The sequence below is a fragment of the Vigna unguiculata genome, chromosome 1 (genome assembly GCF_037176805.1).
Source record: "Vigna unguiculata cultivar grain cowpea cultivar isolate G323 ecotype 2 chromosome 1, ASM3717680v1, whole genome shotgun sequence".
Taxonomy (NCBI): Eukaryota; Viridiplantae; Streptophyta; class Magnoliopsida; order Fabales; family Fabaceae; genus Vigna; species Vigna unguiculata.
This window is the reverse complement of record NC_140792.1, coordinates 33,978,514-33,996,626: the sequence shown is the minus strand read 5'-3', so window position 1 is coordinate 33,996,626 and position 18,113 is coordinate 33,978,514. Positions and strand designations below refer to the sequence as shown.

Here is an 18,113-nt window from a genome sequence, read left to right as displayed (position 1 = left end):
CCTTTGGATTTAAGGAAAACACCGTTGATCGGTGTATATATCTGAAGGTCAGTGGGAGTAAGTTTATATTTCTGATTCTGTTTGATGATATCTTGCTTGCGACTAATGATCTTAGTCTATTAAGTGAGACTAAGAGGTTTCTCTCTAATAACTTTGAAATGAAAGATATGGGTGAGGCATACTATGTGATAGGAATAGAAATATTCTGTGACAGATCATAAGGACTGTTAAGTTTGTCTCAGAATGCATATATTAATAAAGTTTTAGAGAGATTCAGAATGGATAAATGTTCAGCATCTCCTGTTCCAATACAGAAAGGAGACAAGTTTAGTCTCATGCAATGTCTAAATAATGATTTGGAACGAAAACAGATGGAAAATATCCCTTATGCATCTGTTGTTGGGAGTTTGATGTATGTTCAAACTTGTACAAGGCCAGATATTAGCTTTGCAGTTGGTATGCTTGGTAGATACCAAAGTAATCCAGGTCTGGAGCATTGGAAAGCTGCAAAGAAAGTTTTAAGATACTTACAAGGAACAAAGAATCACATGCTTACTTATAGAAAATCTGATCACCTTGAGGTGATAGGTTATACAGATTCAGACTTTGCCGGCTGTGTAGATACAAGAAAGTCTACATTTGGTTATGTGTATCTTTTAGCCGGAGGAGCGATTTCATGGAAAAGTGCGAAGCAGTCTGTCATTGTTGCATCCACCATGGAAGCTGAATTTGTGGCATGCTTTGAGGCCACAGTTCGGGCTAATTGGTTGCGAAACTTTATTTCAGGACTTGGAGTAGTCGACAGTATTTCCAAGCCGCTGAAAATTTATTGTGATAATTCCGCAGCAGTCTTCTTTTCTAAAAACGACAAGTATTCTACAGGTGCTAAACATATGGAGTTGAAATACTTTGCCGTTAAAGAAGAAGTTTAGAAACGTAAAGTGTCAATAGAACATATTAGCACAGATCTTATGATTGCTGACCCTTTAACAAAAGGGTTACCACCCAAATTGTATGCTGGTCATGTAAAGAATATGGGCATTATGTCTACTAGTGAATGTTGAATGTTAATGTTTTTAATGTTTATATGACACTCTGAGCTCCCTAATGTATAAATTTCTGAAATCTGTGTTTTCTTCTTTATGTTTATGCATGCAAATTATGATGAAGAAAACAAATTATGTTATGTTATTGCTTTGTAAAATGACATTACACTTGAACCCATTATGGACTTCTTGTTTTTAAGGTCATATTAAGGAGAAAGAGATGATATAGTAGTACATGGAAGGGATCATGTCGATCAAATGATGTGTGACCGCCATGACTCTTATTATTTCTGTATCTTTAATTATGAATAATGATGGAACCAATTTATGCAAAGTCTTTTATTGCGCATTATGTTTATGTATTAAATCACATAATGTTATGACATCATATGAGTCAAGTGGGAGAATGTTAGAATTAATTGACGAATTAATTCTATTAGTGACTCATTTGAAATATTATGATGGGTCCAATTGTGATTTAATAAAATATAAAGACTTATTGGTTATTATTATGGGAAGTGATAATAAAATAAATTAAAGATAAAGATAAAATAAAAACCAACTTGATGGACGTTGGTTTATAAAAGGAATAGGGGTTCTGTCTCTGGCCATAAGGTTCTTTTCACGGTAACCCATCAAAAACGTGTGAGAAGAGAAAAAAAGGCAAAGAGATAGATTGGAAAACATCAATATCTCTGTTCCTACTATAGGATTCACACCAATGAAGAAATACTTTTTCCTCCTTATTATCATTGTGAGTCTTGTTTCAGTTAAGAGAGGGTTGATTATTGAAGTTTTTATTATCCACCTATGTTAGGTTAAAGATAAAGTTGTTTTGACTTTATCAGCTACTGTAACATTTTGAACTTATGAAATTACTGTGTTTCATATTTGTATTTTTTTTTCAGCACTTATTGGCGTGACATTGGTTGTGTTTAATCAGCAGTAAACATATTGTGTCACTCACTCCTTAATCTCATACATGTTCGAAAACACTTCAACAGACTTAAAATGTTAATCAGCGGTAAACATATTTGTCACTCACTCCTTATCTCTGTATTTTTTGTACCAAAACTTATACACTTATTTTATATAAAGTCATACTAAACCAATTTAACTCGATTAACCAAAAATTAGACTATCAAAGATACTTATTATATCACACTCAAGTTAAAAAATATTAAATTAAATAAAAAACATTAGACATCTTTAAAATTCATTAATTTATGGTCATTCCACTTCTAAATTTAGATTCTCTAACCCATAACATTATCATAATTAAACTAACTTATCTTATATAGATTAAGTTTCTTGACTCTAAAAGCAATACTTACAATCTAATTGACTTACACGTAAGCGTATAACTTCCAAAACTTGACTAAAAAAAATAAAGATGAACTTACTCATAAAAAATCTAATCACACTTTATTCTACTAATGGATCATTATGACTCTGATATTAAAAAAAATAACATATACATAATGTTAAAAAAAATAAGAGAGAAAATAAAATAAATAATTAAAATAAATAATGTTCTTTTTACAATGAAAGTGGAATAATAATTCTTTTAATTTTAAACTTTATACTTTTAGTAATAAAATATTCAAATTTTATTTTTAAGAAAACACTTCTCATCTTAACTATATTTTAGATATATATTTGACATTATAAAAATATTATTACTTTCTCTCTTTTTCTCTGAATACAACTTAAAAAATTATTGTTGAGAATAAAGAAGATAGGGATTGAGATTAATCTCCCTTGTGTATAAACCACACATAGGGTAATCTATTTATAATAGAGAGAGGTACAAGTAAAAAGAGTAACTGAAAATAAAAAGATTAAATAAAAGATATTGTTTGATATTGTGGTTATCAATATCTAACAATATCTTAATAATATCAAACTATATCTAACACTCCCCCTCAAGCTGGAGCATACAAATCGTATGTGCCAAGCTTGTTACAAATATAATCAATTCTAGGCCCCCGTAAAGACTTCGTAAAAATATCTGCTAACTGATCACTTGAGTTAACAAACTCAGTCTTGATGTCTCCAGACATAACCTTTTCCCGAACGAAATGACAATCAATCTCAATGTGTTTAGTCCTCTCATGAAAGACAGGATTAGAGCAAATATGAAGGGCAGCCTGATTGTCACACACAAGTGTCATTTGAGTAATATCTCCAAATTGTAACTCTTGAAACAATTGCTTAAGCCAAACAAGTTCACAGGCAGTTGAGGCCATAGCTCTATATTCTGCTTTTGCACTAGATCTTGCTACAACACTCTGTTTCTTACTTTTCCACGAGATCAAGTTACCACCAATGGAGACACAATACCCAGATGTAGATCTTCTATCAGAAGGAGATCCTGCCCAATCAGCATCTGAATAGCAAACAACTCTTGTATGGTTATTAGAACCATATAACAATCCTTTTCCAGGAGATTTTTTAATATACTTCAAGATGCGAATGACTGCATTCCAATGATCTTCACATGGAGAATTAAGAAATTGGCTTACCACACTGACTGCAAAGGAAATGTCAGGACGAGTAACGGTAAGATAATTCAATTTCCCAACCAATCGTCTATACTGCTCAGGATCAGATATAGGCTCCCCCTGATTTGGTAGAAGTTTAGTATTGGGATCCATGGGTGTATCAACAGACTTTGAACTCATCAATCCAGTTTCCTCCAGAATATCCATGGCATACTTTCTTTGAGATATAACAATACCATCATTGGACTGTGCCACCTCAATACCCAAGAAATATCTGAGTTTGCCAAGATCTTTGGTCTGAAAATGGTGACAGATATGTTGTTTCAACTGAGAGATGCCATGGTTGTTACTCCCTGTAAGAACGATGTCATTAACATATACTATCAAGTAAACACATCCAGCACTCGAGTGTTGATAAAAAACAGAATGATCTGTTTCACACCGAGTCATACCAAATTGTTGAACAACATTGCTAAACTTTCCAAACCAGGCCCTAGGAGATTGTTTTAGGCCATATAGTGATTTGCGAAGACGACATACCATCCCAGAAGACTCCCCCTGAGCAACAAACCCAGGAGGTTGCTCCATATAGATTTCCTCTTGCAAATCACCATTGAGGAAAGCATTCTTAACATCCAGTTGATAAAGAGGCCATTGTTTAAGAGCAGCCATGGCGATAAATAAACGAACAGAAGCTATCTTTGCCACGGGGGAAAAAGTATCTCCATAATCCAACCCAAAAATTTGAGTATAACCTTTGGCTACAAGACGAGCTTTGAGGCGATCAATAGTACCATCAGGTCCAACTTTGATAGCAAACACCCACCTGCAACCAACAACAGATTTCCCAGACGGCAACGGGACCAGTTCCCAAGTTCCACTATTATGAAGAGCACTTAATTCATCTACCATGGCCTAACGCCAACCAGGATGGGCTAAAGCGTCACGGACAGTTTTTGGAATGGTCACAGAAGAAAGAGAGGAAAGACATGTATAAAAAGGTAATGACAAGCGATGATAACTCAAAGCAATATAATGGGGAGAGGGATTACGGGTAGAACGCATACCTTTTCGGAGGGCAATGGGAACGTCAGACTCAGGTGTCAGAGCCGGAGGAGACAGAGTAGTTGGCACTGGAGTGGAGTCACATGGTGGTGGTTGTGATCGATTACGGCGACTATAAACCTAAAGAGGTGGTGGAGGAGTAGGTGACTGTGGAGCAGGAACCGAGGGTGAAGAAGACACAGTAAGAGGGTCACAAACAATAGGAACATTAAAGGTATTAGAAGAGTTGTCAGGATTGGATGGAGTCAGAGGTGAAGATTGACTCTTAAAATAAAGGGAGAACTCATTAAAGGTAACATCTGCAGACACAAAATAACGGTTAAGAAAAGGAGAAAAAACATTTGTATCCTCTTTGTGATCTTGTAAACCCTAAGAAAACACACTTATGTGATCTAGGAGAAAGCTTGTCAAGACCAGGACTAAAATTATGAACAAAACATGTAGACCCGAAAACTCTTAAAGGTAAGGGATGAAGAGGTTCATGAGGGAATAAAATGGAGTGAGGTATGTTATTCTTTAAAACCGAAGAAGGCATACAATTAATGAGATAACAGGCAGTAAGAATGGCATCACCCCAGAAATGTTCTGGAACCTCGCCATGAATTAAAAGAGTGCGAGTGGTTTCCATAAGATGTCTATTTTTACGTTCAGCTACACCATTTTGTTGAGGGGTATAAGCACAAGAAGTTTGATGCAGAATGCCATGAGAAGCCATAAATTGTTTGAAAGAATGAGAAAGATATTCACGGCCATTATCACTACGCAAAACTCTAATAGAAACACCGAACTGAGTTTTAATTTCATTAAAAAAAGATTGAAAGATATGAAATAATTCCGAACGATGTTTCATTAGAAATAACCAAGTGCATCTGGAGTAATCATCAATGAAAGTAACAAAGTATTGAAAACCTAAAGTAGACTTAACGCGGCTAGGACCCCAAATGTCAGAGTGAACCAAGGCAAAAGGGGACGAAGCATCACGTGTGACACTACGAGGAAAAGAAGTACGAGTATGCTTGCCTAATTGACACGACTCACAATCCAAACGAGACAACTTGGACAAGGCAGGGACAAGCTGTTGTAACTTGGCAAGGCTTGGATGACCAAACTGAGCATCAATAAGAGAGGGAGACTCCATAACTGCACCAATGTGTGTAGAGGGACGAAGATGATAAAGACCAGGAGACTCATATCCTGTGCCAATCACCTGTTTCGAACTCCGATCCTGTAAACAGACAGAATTATTGGTAAAAGAAACAACACAATCAAGAGAACGAGTTAGGCGACTGATGGACAACAGGTTAAAAGGAGACCCAGGGACATAAAGAACATTATCAATGGTTAAAGAAGGAAAAAGTTTAACAGTACCAACACCATGAGATGAGACTCTAGAACCATCAGCCAGTGTAACAGAAGGTAAAGGATTAGTAGAGGATAAAGAAGAGAACAAATATTTGTTACCAGTAATATGATCAGTGGCTCCTGAATCAAAAACCCACGGACCAGGAGAAGAAGATTGAGTCAGACCAACAAAAGATGTACCTGTGTGAGCAACAGATGCAGTGGAACTAGAAAACTGTTGATCCTTATACCATTTGAGAAATTTGTTGTACATAACAAGTATATCGGATTAAACAGAAGAGAGTTCAGAACTGAAAGAGGCAGCGGAAGACGCCATAGAGGAACTGGAAGACAAGCGGCTTCGAATGCGACTTCGAATGGCGCGTGAGGGATGATCAAAACTGTATGGTCGCCGGTCGGAACTAACACTCCGGCGACGACAACGGTGGTGGCGACTTCGGCGGCGGCTCCGGCGACGGCTCCGGCGACTACTCCGGCGGCGGCGCCGGCAGTGGCGCCGGCGGCTCCGGTGGCAGCGGCGGTGGCGGCAGAGGCGGAGGCAGCGATAGCGGAAAAAAAAAAAACAAACCTAAGCTCTAGATACCATGTTGAGAATAAAGAAGATATGGATTGAGATTAATCTCCCTTGTGTATAAACCACACATAGGGTAATCTATTTATAATAGAGAGAGGTACAAGTAAAAAGAGTAACTGAAAATAAAAAGATTAAATAGAAGATATTGTTTGATATTGTGGTTATCAATATCTAACAATATCTTAATAATATCAAACTATATCTAACAATTATAATACATCTTTAGATCATTTTGTACATTATTTTTAGTAATAATATTTTAATTCACTTTTAATTCATCATTTTAATCATTCTTTAATCATCTTTATTTTATTTTTTTAATAATGTAATATGATAATTTAAAGATAATTTCTGATACCTATATTCGTAATTTGGGAAGACACATCCACCAAGAACTTATAACATCTACCCTCCTCACAAACGCATTTCATTACTCTATCTCCATGCTTCTACCACTACCATATCATTATTTGTTCAAACTTGATATCTTTTTTAGAGATACAAACTATCTTCAAGAAATTGAACATATAATTTTGGCAAGTCTCACGTCAATTTAGGGAACATTTATAAATCCATATTTAAAATGTTTAGTGACTCTTGATTCTGTCTTTTAATTATTCTATTACTTTCGTTTTTTTCTTTTTTTATAATGACAACAATAAGAATCAAGTTTAATAATAATAATAAAAAACTCATATATACCATCTAAAACTCAATCACCACTACTCTTATGGATTATTTTCTTTTGCTAGTCTCTACCACTTTGACTAAAGAAATGGCAAACTAAAGTTTAGACACAATGTAAATTGTCAAACCAGTTTTCACAACTCATACTTGCCTTATTATTACAGAAATCTTCTATCAACTCTTCGTTATCCATTACAAAAAGTTCGCTTGGTTTTGTATGCATAAGCTTAACCCTTCGTTCATAATCATTTTGTCTTAGATGTAGTGTATTCTCCACCATATGACAGAAAAAAGTACACTGAAGTTGGTGTTGTCTACTTCAACTTCAACCTCGAGTCTGCATCAGAAATGTAAGTGTCTAAACCAATACGTCATGGCACTCCTTAGTATCATTAACACTTACAATCCAATGCCAAATAGAGAATGTATCATGCCAAACCATTCCTATATCTCAATTCATCAGATAGAAAGAAGAAGAAACAAAAATTATGTGAAACACAGAGCTTAAACTTTACATACAAAGACTCAACAAAAAACAAAGCAGTCTTTGAATTGGAACTTAGAAGTTCAGACTGGTGAGGATTCCTCATTTGGTTCATGCAAATTTGCAATGCAACTTCTTGACTCCAGGGATTGAAGTCTTCTAACAACTTCTACCATGGATGGCCTTTTCTCAGGCACCACAGAAGTGCAACGAAGTGCAATGTCTAAAGCTCCAATCATCTCTTGGTGAAAAGTGTTTGATATTTTTGGGTCAAGAACTTGATGCACCCCATTAGCGATGTTCACTTTCCTCCTAACCCACTTCACAATGTCAACCGAGTCACTTGACTCGGTTTCTTCTGCTTGCCTACCACTCACTAGCTCCAGTAGTACCACGCCAAAGCTGTAGATGTCCAATTGTTCAGATGCTTTCTTACTGTAACCATTTTCTGCATTGCAACAATACAAGAATGATCTTAAGAGTTTATCTCAAAGTTCAAGCTATTTCATATAAAGTGAACATCCAAGTATGCATGTTGGTCTTAATTTGTATTAAAAAAAATACAACTCTACCAATGCGTTAGCTCAATTATGGGAATGCATTTGATGTTGTTTGAACACAACTTATCATACCTGGTGCGATGTAACATGAAGATGCTGCTTCAGAGTTCAAAATTGATTGAAATGAAGCTTCTCCCACAACTCGATCAAGAGCAAAATCTGTGAGCTTTGGCTCGAAATTTGCATCCAACAAAATGTTACTTGACTTGACATTTCTGTGAAGCAAGTGAGGGACATAATCCTTGTGAAGATATGCCAGCCCTTGAGCAACTCCAATGGCAATTTTTAATCGAACCACCCACTGCAGCTGAAAATTCTGACCAGAAATCAAATCCCCTAAGCTCCCTCCATGCAAGTACTCATAAATGAGAAACACTGACTCATCGGAGTGGCAGAAACCCAGAATTTTAACAACATTCTTGTGCCTAATTTTTGCCAGAGTCTTCACCTCCGCTTTCAAACTTTTGGAGGACTGGCTTCCAAAATTGACTAACTTCTTCACAGCTATTAGTTCACCACTAGGTAAACTCACGACATAAACTCTACCAAAAAACCCACCATTTCCCATTGAGCTTTTCTCATTCATCCCTACAAGTAGATCATGCTCGGTAATCCTGAGAGGATAAAAGAACACTGAGCGCCAGACCCCTACTTGATTCCCCTTGGAATATCTCCTATACAAAATAAAACCACCAACAACAATGCCAGTTCCAACAACAAAGGCTAAACTGATGAGAGCACATGCTAAGGTTGTAATGCCACCAATGTGGCGTCTTGGCATGTCATCAGAACAAGAGTTAGGCAATCCAGGGCCACAAAGACCAGGGTTTCCGTCCAAAAACGAGGCAGGGAGACCAGAAATCAAGGAGTATGGTACTTTACCCGATAACTGATTGTAGGAGACATTGAAAAGAGCAAGCTTCAAGTTCTGAAGTCCTTGTGGGATTGAACCAGTGAGATTGTTATCCGAAAGATCAAGGTAAGTGAGTACAGGAAGCTCGGCAAGAGAAGAGGGGATTTCTCCGGTTAGACTGTTATCGGCCAAAGACAATGAAACTAGTTTCCTGCATTTTTTCAGCGCTGGTATTTGACCAGAAAGAGAATTGTGGGAGAGATTTACTATGCTCATAACAGGAGAGTCACAAAAGTTTGGAGGAAGTTCACCATCGAAACGGTTGAGAGAAGCAGAAAATCTGTATAAGCTCTTGACAAAGCCAAGACCTTGAGGAATTTTACCAGCAAAGCTGTTGTTGTCGAGCTGAACTTGCTCCAACTGAACAGCTCCTGAAATTGACTCAGGTATTTGTCCTGAGAATCTGTTGTTTTCAACTCTTATGAGTTTGATTTTGGGTAATGACCACAAGGCAGCGGGGAAATCTCCAGAGAAGGCATTGTTCTGGACTTGGAATCTCTCAAGACTCTTACATTCATCAATGGAGCTGGGTATTGAACCATTGAAGGCATTTGAATGGAGACAGAGGTTTACAAGGCCTTCTCCTTTGCAGATGCCACTTGGAAATGGCCCCAAAAGCTTGTTCTGTGAAACATCTAACGAAACCAGGTTCTTGAGAGAAGATGGTAGAGCCTGAGGAACCCCACCTGTTAGGTTGTTCTCAGAGAGATCTAAATGGGTCAAACTAACCAGGCCCACCAGAGAATCTGGAATTTTGCCTTGAAAAGAAGAGCTTTGCAACATAAGCTGCTGTAGATTTTCAAGGTCGCCGATATCCTCTGGAATCTCACTCACCAAGTAAGGATTCTGAGACAAATCAAGAACTTCAAGTTTAGTTAGATTGCCAAAGACAGCAGGCACAGTACCTGAAAGCAAGTTGCTTCCCATGTTGAGGACTTGGAGGTTCTTCAAGGAGCCTAAGCTCTCAGGGATTTTTCCTTCTATGTGGTTTCTTCCCAAATCAAGCACTCTCAAGGAAGCAAACTGAGAAATCTGAGATGGGATAGTGCCCCATATGAGGTTGGTACTGAGATTCAAAGTCTCCAAGGAAGCACACTCAGAGAGGTGAAGAGGGATGGGCTGGTTGAAGATGTTATCAGCAAGGTTTAGATAAGACAGATGTGGAAGGTCACAAATGGAAGATGAGATATCCCCAGAAAGGTTCAAGCTCTGAAGATTGATAGAAATTACAGAGAGTAAAGGTGTGGTGGAACAGGTTATTCCAGTCCAGTTACAGTAATGGTTTGATGAAGTGTTGGACCAGGTAGACAAGGCCTTCTTAGAGTCTTCAATGGAGGCCTTGAAGGAGAGAAGGGTGTCCCCTTCTGAAGAAGATGAACTGAGATCGAAGATTGAAAGGGACACAGAGAGAAGGAATAGGTATGTACAGAATGTAGTAGTGGCCATGAGCTTGGTGACTGCAAAACAACTTGCTTTGAGTTGAGTTGTTCTCAACGGTTTCTATATATCGGTGTTAACTGTTTAGTGAAGGAATGTGTCTTGTGAGATTACTGGAGCTCGATGGGCTGGAAAGAAAAAAAGCTTGCATTTTTACGTGCAAAAACTCATCATGGCCTTTGAGAAATTTGCTGATAAAACCACAAAAGTCTCCCTTCACTCTCTTTTTAAAGACTTTTTTCCATTCGTGACATTGTGTTCAAAAGGAATTGTATCTGGACAACAAAATGGTACAATAATTTCATCACAGAAAGAGATAGAAGGGAATCAAGAGATAAGAAAACGTAAAATGTCAAACTGTCGTAAACATAAAAAAAAGAAACACATAATATCATAAACATAAGATTAAATATGTTCTTAGTGTTTACTAATATGCTTAATGTGTCAAGTTTTACTTTTACACGGGTGATAAAATAAAGATTATTTTGTAAAAAAAACACATGTTGGAAACCAGCAGAAACAGGATTTTACATAGATTTATGTTTCCACATTATTTTATTTGTCTGAGACACTTCCTTTAAAAAATATGAACATGTCTCTGAACTCAACATTATAAAATAGTATACTACTAAAGTTAATTTGAACTTTCTATCTACCCTAGTAACCTACCCACAGTGTCTCTTTACCTTTCTGCTCTGTTTCACTTATTAGTGTATTTATTTGTTGTTACCAGTAGTAGTAAATTTCTCCGAAACAGAGGAAACAATGTCAGGTGAGAAGTTAGAAGGCATTGTCCGAAAATAGTTGTCACTGTTATAAAGCATTGAGTGACTAATATCGCGGAACTTTTCACCCCCAAGAAGGGAAAGAGGTGAGTTTTTTCAACGTTTTGAAATCGAATCCAAAGAAGCCAACAGTAACGTAGGATTTGACCTTGGAACACCGAAACCAAAGATTTATGTATTTTATTTAGTATTGTTGTTAATATTACCTTTGAGGGGCAACGAATTGAATGCATGTTATGTAGTACCTGATTACATTGAAGACGTTTTGGCAAGGTCACTGGGTCACGTGGCCACATTGTCCATTTGTGTTCCGCAGTGGGGTCCCCTATTGACCGTCAGAACTCAGAAGTCAGAGAGCTTTGATTATGCCCCATAACCAAACAAAACTTTTCATTAAACTTCGCATCTTTTCTCCTCGGGGAAAATAAGTTCAACTGCTAATCTAATATAATAATATTTTTAATATAAAAAAATTAAATTAAATATATTTTTAGTAATTTAATACTTTTTTTAAAGTATCAAGAAATTAAGTTTAATTTCACGTTTAGAGACTATAAATATATTTAATCTTAAAAATTAATATAATTTAATTAACTTTTATTTTTTTTAATAAATTTGAGTATTTTTTATTAGGTATTTATTATAAGAATTTTGTTTTATTCGGTATCAAAACTTTTTAAAATATTTTTAAATTATGAAGAAAGTGTTCTCGTGAGCGACAGTGTTGTTGATAAGAGACAGAGGTCCCCATCGCACGTTTCATCAGAATGGATTGGAATTACATGAACACCAAATAATAAAATAAGAGTGACAAAGGTCAAGATAAGTTGGGATATGTAACTTTTTAGTAATATATATAATAATACTGCTTCTACAAAATATACGCAGTATTTTATTTTATTTGCTTAATTTATTTAAACCTCCCATTATCTTATTTCAAAAAGTAAAAGTACATTTTCTTCTTAATCGATATAATAATCACAATTTTTTATATGCATGAGACCACAAAAGGAAAAAGGGTATTTGAGGAAATAAGTAAGCGTATGGGACATGAACTGGTAGATCCTCTGCTGCACACAATTTATTGTAGCGGTGGAGGACAACATGATTAATTATGAATCTAGCTCCACCAATAAAGTTTTTTTTTTTATCTAGGACAGAAAAATAAAAATAATAATAACTTCAATATGTTTTTACTCTTTTAAACATGAATGAAGTTTATTTGTCATACCTTTTAAATTAACAAAATAAACTATTTTCTTTCATGGTTTAACGAAATAATGTTTTCTAAAAATAATCAACCTTTAAAAAAATATGTAGGAGTGATAAAGAATTTTTGTCAATATAAAAGTTTACGTGGTTAATCGATTTGAAATTACTGTCACTTTTAATGTAACTGTTAACAAAGTGATTGTGAATTGTGATAGCATAATGCAGATAGCGTAATGACAAACATCGATACAAGGATCATTTTACACCTGAGTATGAATTTGTTAATGTCTTTGATAAAAGGCCATGATTTCATACGTGTCAAAAGAGAGCAAGAAAAATTTAATTTATTTGACATTCTTCAATATGTGATTATTTTGATAATGTGTTTGCACACAATTTTATATAATGGTTACTTAAGGTAATTTTATTATTCAACTATGTTTCTATAATGGTTACTTACATTAACATTTTATTATTCAACTATGTTTCCTAACTTATTTTTCATGCAAAAAGAATATAGGTGGGATCCGGAACAATAGTAAGTTATAAAATTCGTTTTCCATACATAAGACTCACGTATTTTCAAAAATATAATAAATAAAATTAGAACTGGTGAGGACAATGAAACCTAGATTCTACCAAATATTCGAGTAAACTATTGACCTTAAGATATTGTCTATCAAAATAATTATGTTGACTATCAAAATATAGTTTATGTTATTACTTCAATCAGACGAATAATATAATTGGACCTTTTGCCATTGTTATAATCAAATTGCTTCATGACTTCATGTGAACCTATATTTAACATCTTATGCAAATGTTAAAACTTCCAATATTGTATCAAAAGGTTACCAATTGTTTTATTCAATTTTGGAAATAAATTGCCTAATGTTTAAAAGATCAATTGTAAAATTGATCAATATTTAAACACTTTTCATAATTATTTTGGCGTAACTCAAAGACTAATTCAGTTTCAAAACAGTTAACAGGAAATAATTAACAACAGTTTAATTTAGTTTGTCGATTTTATTTGATGGTTTAATACTTTTCACAAATTATTTCTCCAATCCAACTTAATCATTAGTAATTTAGTTGAATTTAGTATCTTGTTGTTTTAGTAATTATTCTGTTATAATAATTATGTTATGGAAAATAATTTTTTGACTACTAAATTTTGACAACTTTATCTTACAATTTATTAGGTGTCATTTTTTAATTGATTTTCATTTTTTCTTTCTTAATCTTCCAAAACTATTTAAAAGATGACACCTCATGTTTTAAAAGAAAATTGTTAAAATTAGTAGTCAAAATATCATTGTCCTTATATTATTTTAATAATCTTTTATAACCGCGATACACAAAAAAAGAATATATGTATTTTCAATAATAATAATAATAATAATAATAATAATATAAAATTTTTAAATACTTAGAAAATAAAGTGAGTTATATAAAAATTAAATATCTTTTTGTAAAAAAACTAGAAAATTATTAAAAATATATAAATTTATTTTGAAGATAATGATTTCATTTTTAGGAAAGTGACATGCTTCCGAGAATATTATTAGTCGAAGCAAAAGTTTAAGAGTTACAGAAGGTGAGATACCCTTGCGTTATATTTTGAAAAGGAGAAAGGAATCATAAAAAATGTGGACTTTCTCTGACAAAGTGAACGAAATCCAAAAAGTTCCGAAGGGTACCAACAAATCCAAAGATTCTTTAACTTTCTCTGTGATTTTTATCAACACGTAACAGGCCACCAGGATATACTTTCCAAGACTCACCAAAATTTCTGACATATTTCAATTTATTTATTTATTTTCCCAGATAATCTTCTGCTTCTTCTCACAAAATAAATTACGCAAAATATGCCCTCACACTTAAATTTCTTACAGGAATTTGAGTTTGTTTTCCTACTCTATTCCACTGCCATTTCGTTTTTCTACTATTTGATGTTAAAGTCATCTTCACTTATTAAATCAGTAAAATAATGATCTACTAGTAAAAAATGTAATTGATTATTTTGATTAGGACTCGGACAGTGTAAAGTGGGAAACTATTAACTATTAATATCCAAATAGGTCAAATTACACAAGCGATTTATTTATTTGTATATGTGATCCTGATATATTATCCGTTTTGAAATGTGAAGTTATGTCACAATTTTATCTTTAAAAGACATCTCGGATGGTGAAGAGAATGAGAAGTATTTAAATTGCGTTTGGCCTCAACTTCTTAGTGATGTGAGACTTATTGGGTGTACCGAAAAAATATATATATATATATATATATATATATATATATATATATATATATATATATATATATATATATATGTATATGTATATAATATATAGTTTCATTAGGAACAACTACCAGTCTCGAGATATTGTTCGCTTTAGAGCGTAAAACTCTGTTACGATTTTGTCTTTAAAAGATATCTCAGAAAAATAGAAAATATTGCACAAGCATTTTGTCCAACATTTGAGCGATATGCTTATTAAGGAGAGATAACCATCTCAGAATCCCTCTCCCTCAAGTTGCAAGTTAACGCTTGAGTCATACTTCATGTAACTTGAGTAACCAACACATCATTTTATCAATGTAAATCAATTAGTTTAATTAATGCACCCTTCTTGAACCTCGCTTGAATGACATTATATCACTTCAAAGATTGATGGCCCAAAGAAAGTATCAATGCATTAACATTTATAAATCATTCTATGACATCCAAATTCAAGAATATTTCATCCTCATGGAAAAATACAACTCAAAATCTCCATTTAGCCAACATAATTCTTCATGTTATAATCATGAATGTACTTATATGTCGTCATAGATACATCTGGTATAGAAAGTTTTCACTTTCTATGCTGATTACTGACATAGTCTAACTCTCATTTCATTCCCAAATTCTCCAATAATCCTAATTTCGCCATGGATGACATGCTTTACCATGACCTCATGCTCACTGTCGATTACATTACCTCTCTACATCGCTTCTTCGTTCACATCCACGAGGTATGTGTTCTCACAAACCCTTTCTTCACCTACATTACCTCTCTCATCACACACTTCTTCGCCAAGGAACTTGGGACTCTAATGCTGACATAACAAACACAATAAACATATTGTGATATTGTCCCAATAAACATAATAAACACCAATAATAGATCCAGTACACACAATAACAAATTAAGTTTCAAGGCTGACCAAAGAGAAAATGAGAGAAATTTGCACAACAAGAGTGGGAGCGAGAGTGATAGCCAAGTGCAGTGAAAGGAAGAAGATGAGAGCCACCAATGAAAGGGAGAAAAACAAGAGTCAGTGTGAGGAGGACAACAATGTGAGGGAGGAGAGGTACGAGCATCGTAGTAAAGTGCAACACGAAAGGGAGAAGGGGGAAGACGAAAATTAAAGATTATATGTCGCTTATAGTGAAAAACCTTCGTAGTATTTGTTTTAAAAATTTAAAGTAAATTATGCGTCTACTTTCTATGTTAGTTCTAAATATAACTAACATAGAAAATCTTCTACTTTATTATGATCATTACTCTCACTTTTTATGTTGGTTCTATGTACAACTAGCATAAAGAGTCTTATATTTTATTACAACATTGTCACCGCGCTCACTTTTTATATCACTTCTAATGATAACCAACATAGAAAGCCTTATAATATTTATAATTTTGCCACCGTGTCACTTATTATGCTAAGTGAATTATAAAGTTGTCATAAAAAGTTGCTTTTGCATTAGTGTTAGTATTTAGTTTTAACCAACCCATTTGAGAAGAGGATAATAAAGAACTTAAAACTTATATAAGGTTGACTATACTCATCAAAACTAAGTTTTGATATGTCTGAAAGAATGTTTTCTTTACTAGTTTCTCGAATCTTAACTTGATAAACTTCATACCATCAAAATCTGTTTTAGAGTCTTGATAATATAAAGAGAAGACTAAGGAAAATATGTCTAACTTTTGTCTATAAATTTTATTTCTCACTTACCTTAAAATTTAGTATTAAAATATCAAAGACCTTATAAACCTAGCTTGCAATAATAATAATAGTGAAACATTTAGATGAAATGAGTTTAAACATTTGTTATTATTGTATATTGATTTTTTTACTAATATTTTGATTTATGAAAAACATTAAATAACCAAATTCAATTTAATTATGAAATAATTGTTCTCACTCTAGAAAAATCAAGTTGAAGAAATTATCTTCGTTAAAAAAGATTTTCGCTTAACTAAAAATAATAATTTATATTTTTTTTATTACTTTGCATTTCAATGATAATTACTCGCTTGAGCTAAATATGTTCATACTCAAGCAACATAGGATCGTTCAAGTTAAAAATTCAAAATTCGATTAAAAATATACATGTTTTCACTATTTTTTTATTTCTCTTTTCCTAATAAGTTATTTCAACTAAATAAATCCTATTATCAAAATAAAATTGGATGAAAATAAAAAGTTAAAATATTCCGTTGATTATTAGATTTGTTTAAAAATCTCAATTCAATTTAGTTCTAATTTTTTTTAAATCAAATAATTTTGTTCGTTTTCAAGTTAAAACTAAATTTAACCGACAAACATTAAGTAAAAAAATTATATTTATATATATATATATATATATATATATATATATATATATATATATATATAAATAACAATGATAAATCTCACATTTTAAAAAGCATTTTTAGTTTATTTCATTCAATCAAACAATTCTTATTAGAAAAACTATCTTTTTGACAATTTTTTTTACAAACTCGACATAGTCTTTATGAGTAGAATTATAATAGATTAATTTTTTATTTTTTAATTAAAATAATATAATAAAGTAGTATTTTTTTTACCTAAATAAGTAGTTTATCAAAGTTTGTTAAAAATAACTTTGTTAACGTATCATTTTTCTACTTATTATTTGTGTGCACTTTTCTTTTTAATTTTTTTATCAAATGAGAGGAATAGACTCTTCTTTTAAGTCGCTTTCACTTTGATCTTTGTTATCTTGCACGGATTTCTTCTTCGGATGGGTTGGAGTTACAATGCATTACATTGTCACCTTTTTACTTTCTTTTTTTCACATCTTGAGAATATATATATATATATATATATATATATATATATATATTAATTATAGAAGGTTTAAGGTTTGAAACATATATGTATTCTTTTTCAGTCAAATATTTTTTTCCTAATTAAAATAATTCTGTCTACTTTTTGTCATCTGCAGAATTCACTGCATCATCATTTTGAAGTGATTTTTCCATTGACTTAAATTTTTGTTTAAGACATGGCATGATAGCAGTAGCATTATTTGAGTGAGCTTCTTCTGTCCAAGTCTGAGAACCATGATAACGAAATTTTCTGCAGTGACATGGAAGAAAGAAGGGTGAAAATGCAAAGAAAAATCCAAAGAGAAAGTGAGAAGCTCCTAGGGCCAAAACACAATTACAACTTAAAAGTGAA

General features: G+C 33.3%; 1 protein-coding gene and 1 pseudogene across 1 annotated transcript; one reads left to right on the top strand and one right to left on the bottom strand.

Annotated features, from left to right (window-relative positions):
- Positions 1-278: 278 nt before the first annotated feature.
- Positions 279-1,080, top strand: LOC146888886 (secreted RxLR effector protein 161 pseudogene; annotated as a pseudogene).
- Positions 1,081-7,589: 6,509 nt separating this feature from the next.
- Positions 7,590-10,901, bottom strand: LOC114194802 (Leucine-rich repeat receptor-like protein kinase family protein). The gene is made up of 2 exons (XM_028085214.2): positions 8,355-10,901; positions 7,590-8,170 (listed from the first exon to the last, which is right to left on the bottom strand). The coding sequence occupies exons 1-2, from the start codon at positions 10,639-10,641 to the stop codon at positions 7,806-7,808; spliced, it is 2,652 nt and encodes an 883-aa protein (XP_027941015.2). The 5' UTR covers positions 10,642-10,901; the 3' UTR covers positions 7,590-7,805.
- Positions 10,902-18,113: the final 7,212 nt, after the last annotated feature.

Excerpts from the sequence above, each read along its gene's own strand:
- LOC114194802 (XM_028085214.2), bottom strand. The coding sequence starts at position 10,641 with ATGGCCACTACTACATTCTGTACATACCTATTCCTTCTCTCTGTGTCC. Across the intron at positions 8,171-8,354 it reads TTCATGTTACATCGCACCAG|AAAATGGTTACAGTAAGAAA; the intron begins GTATGATAAGTT and ends GTTGCAATGCAG.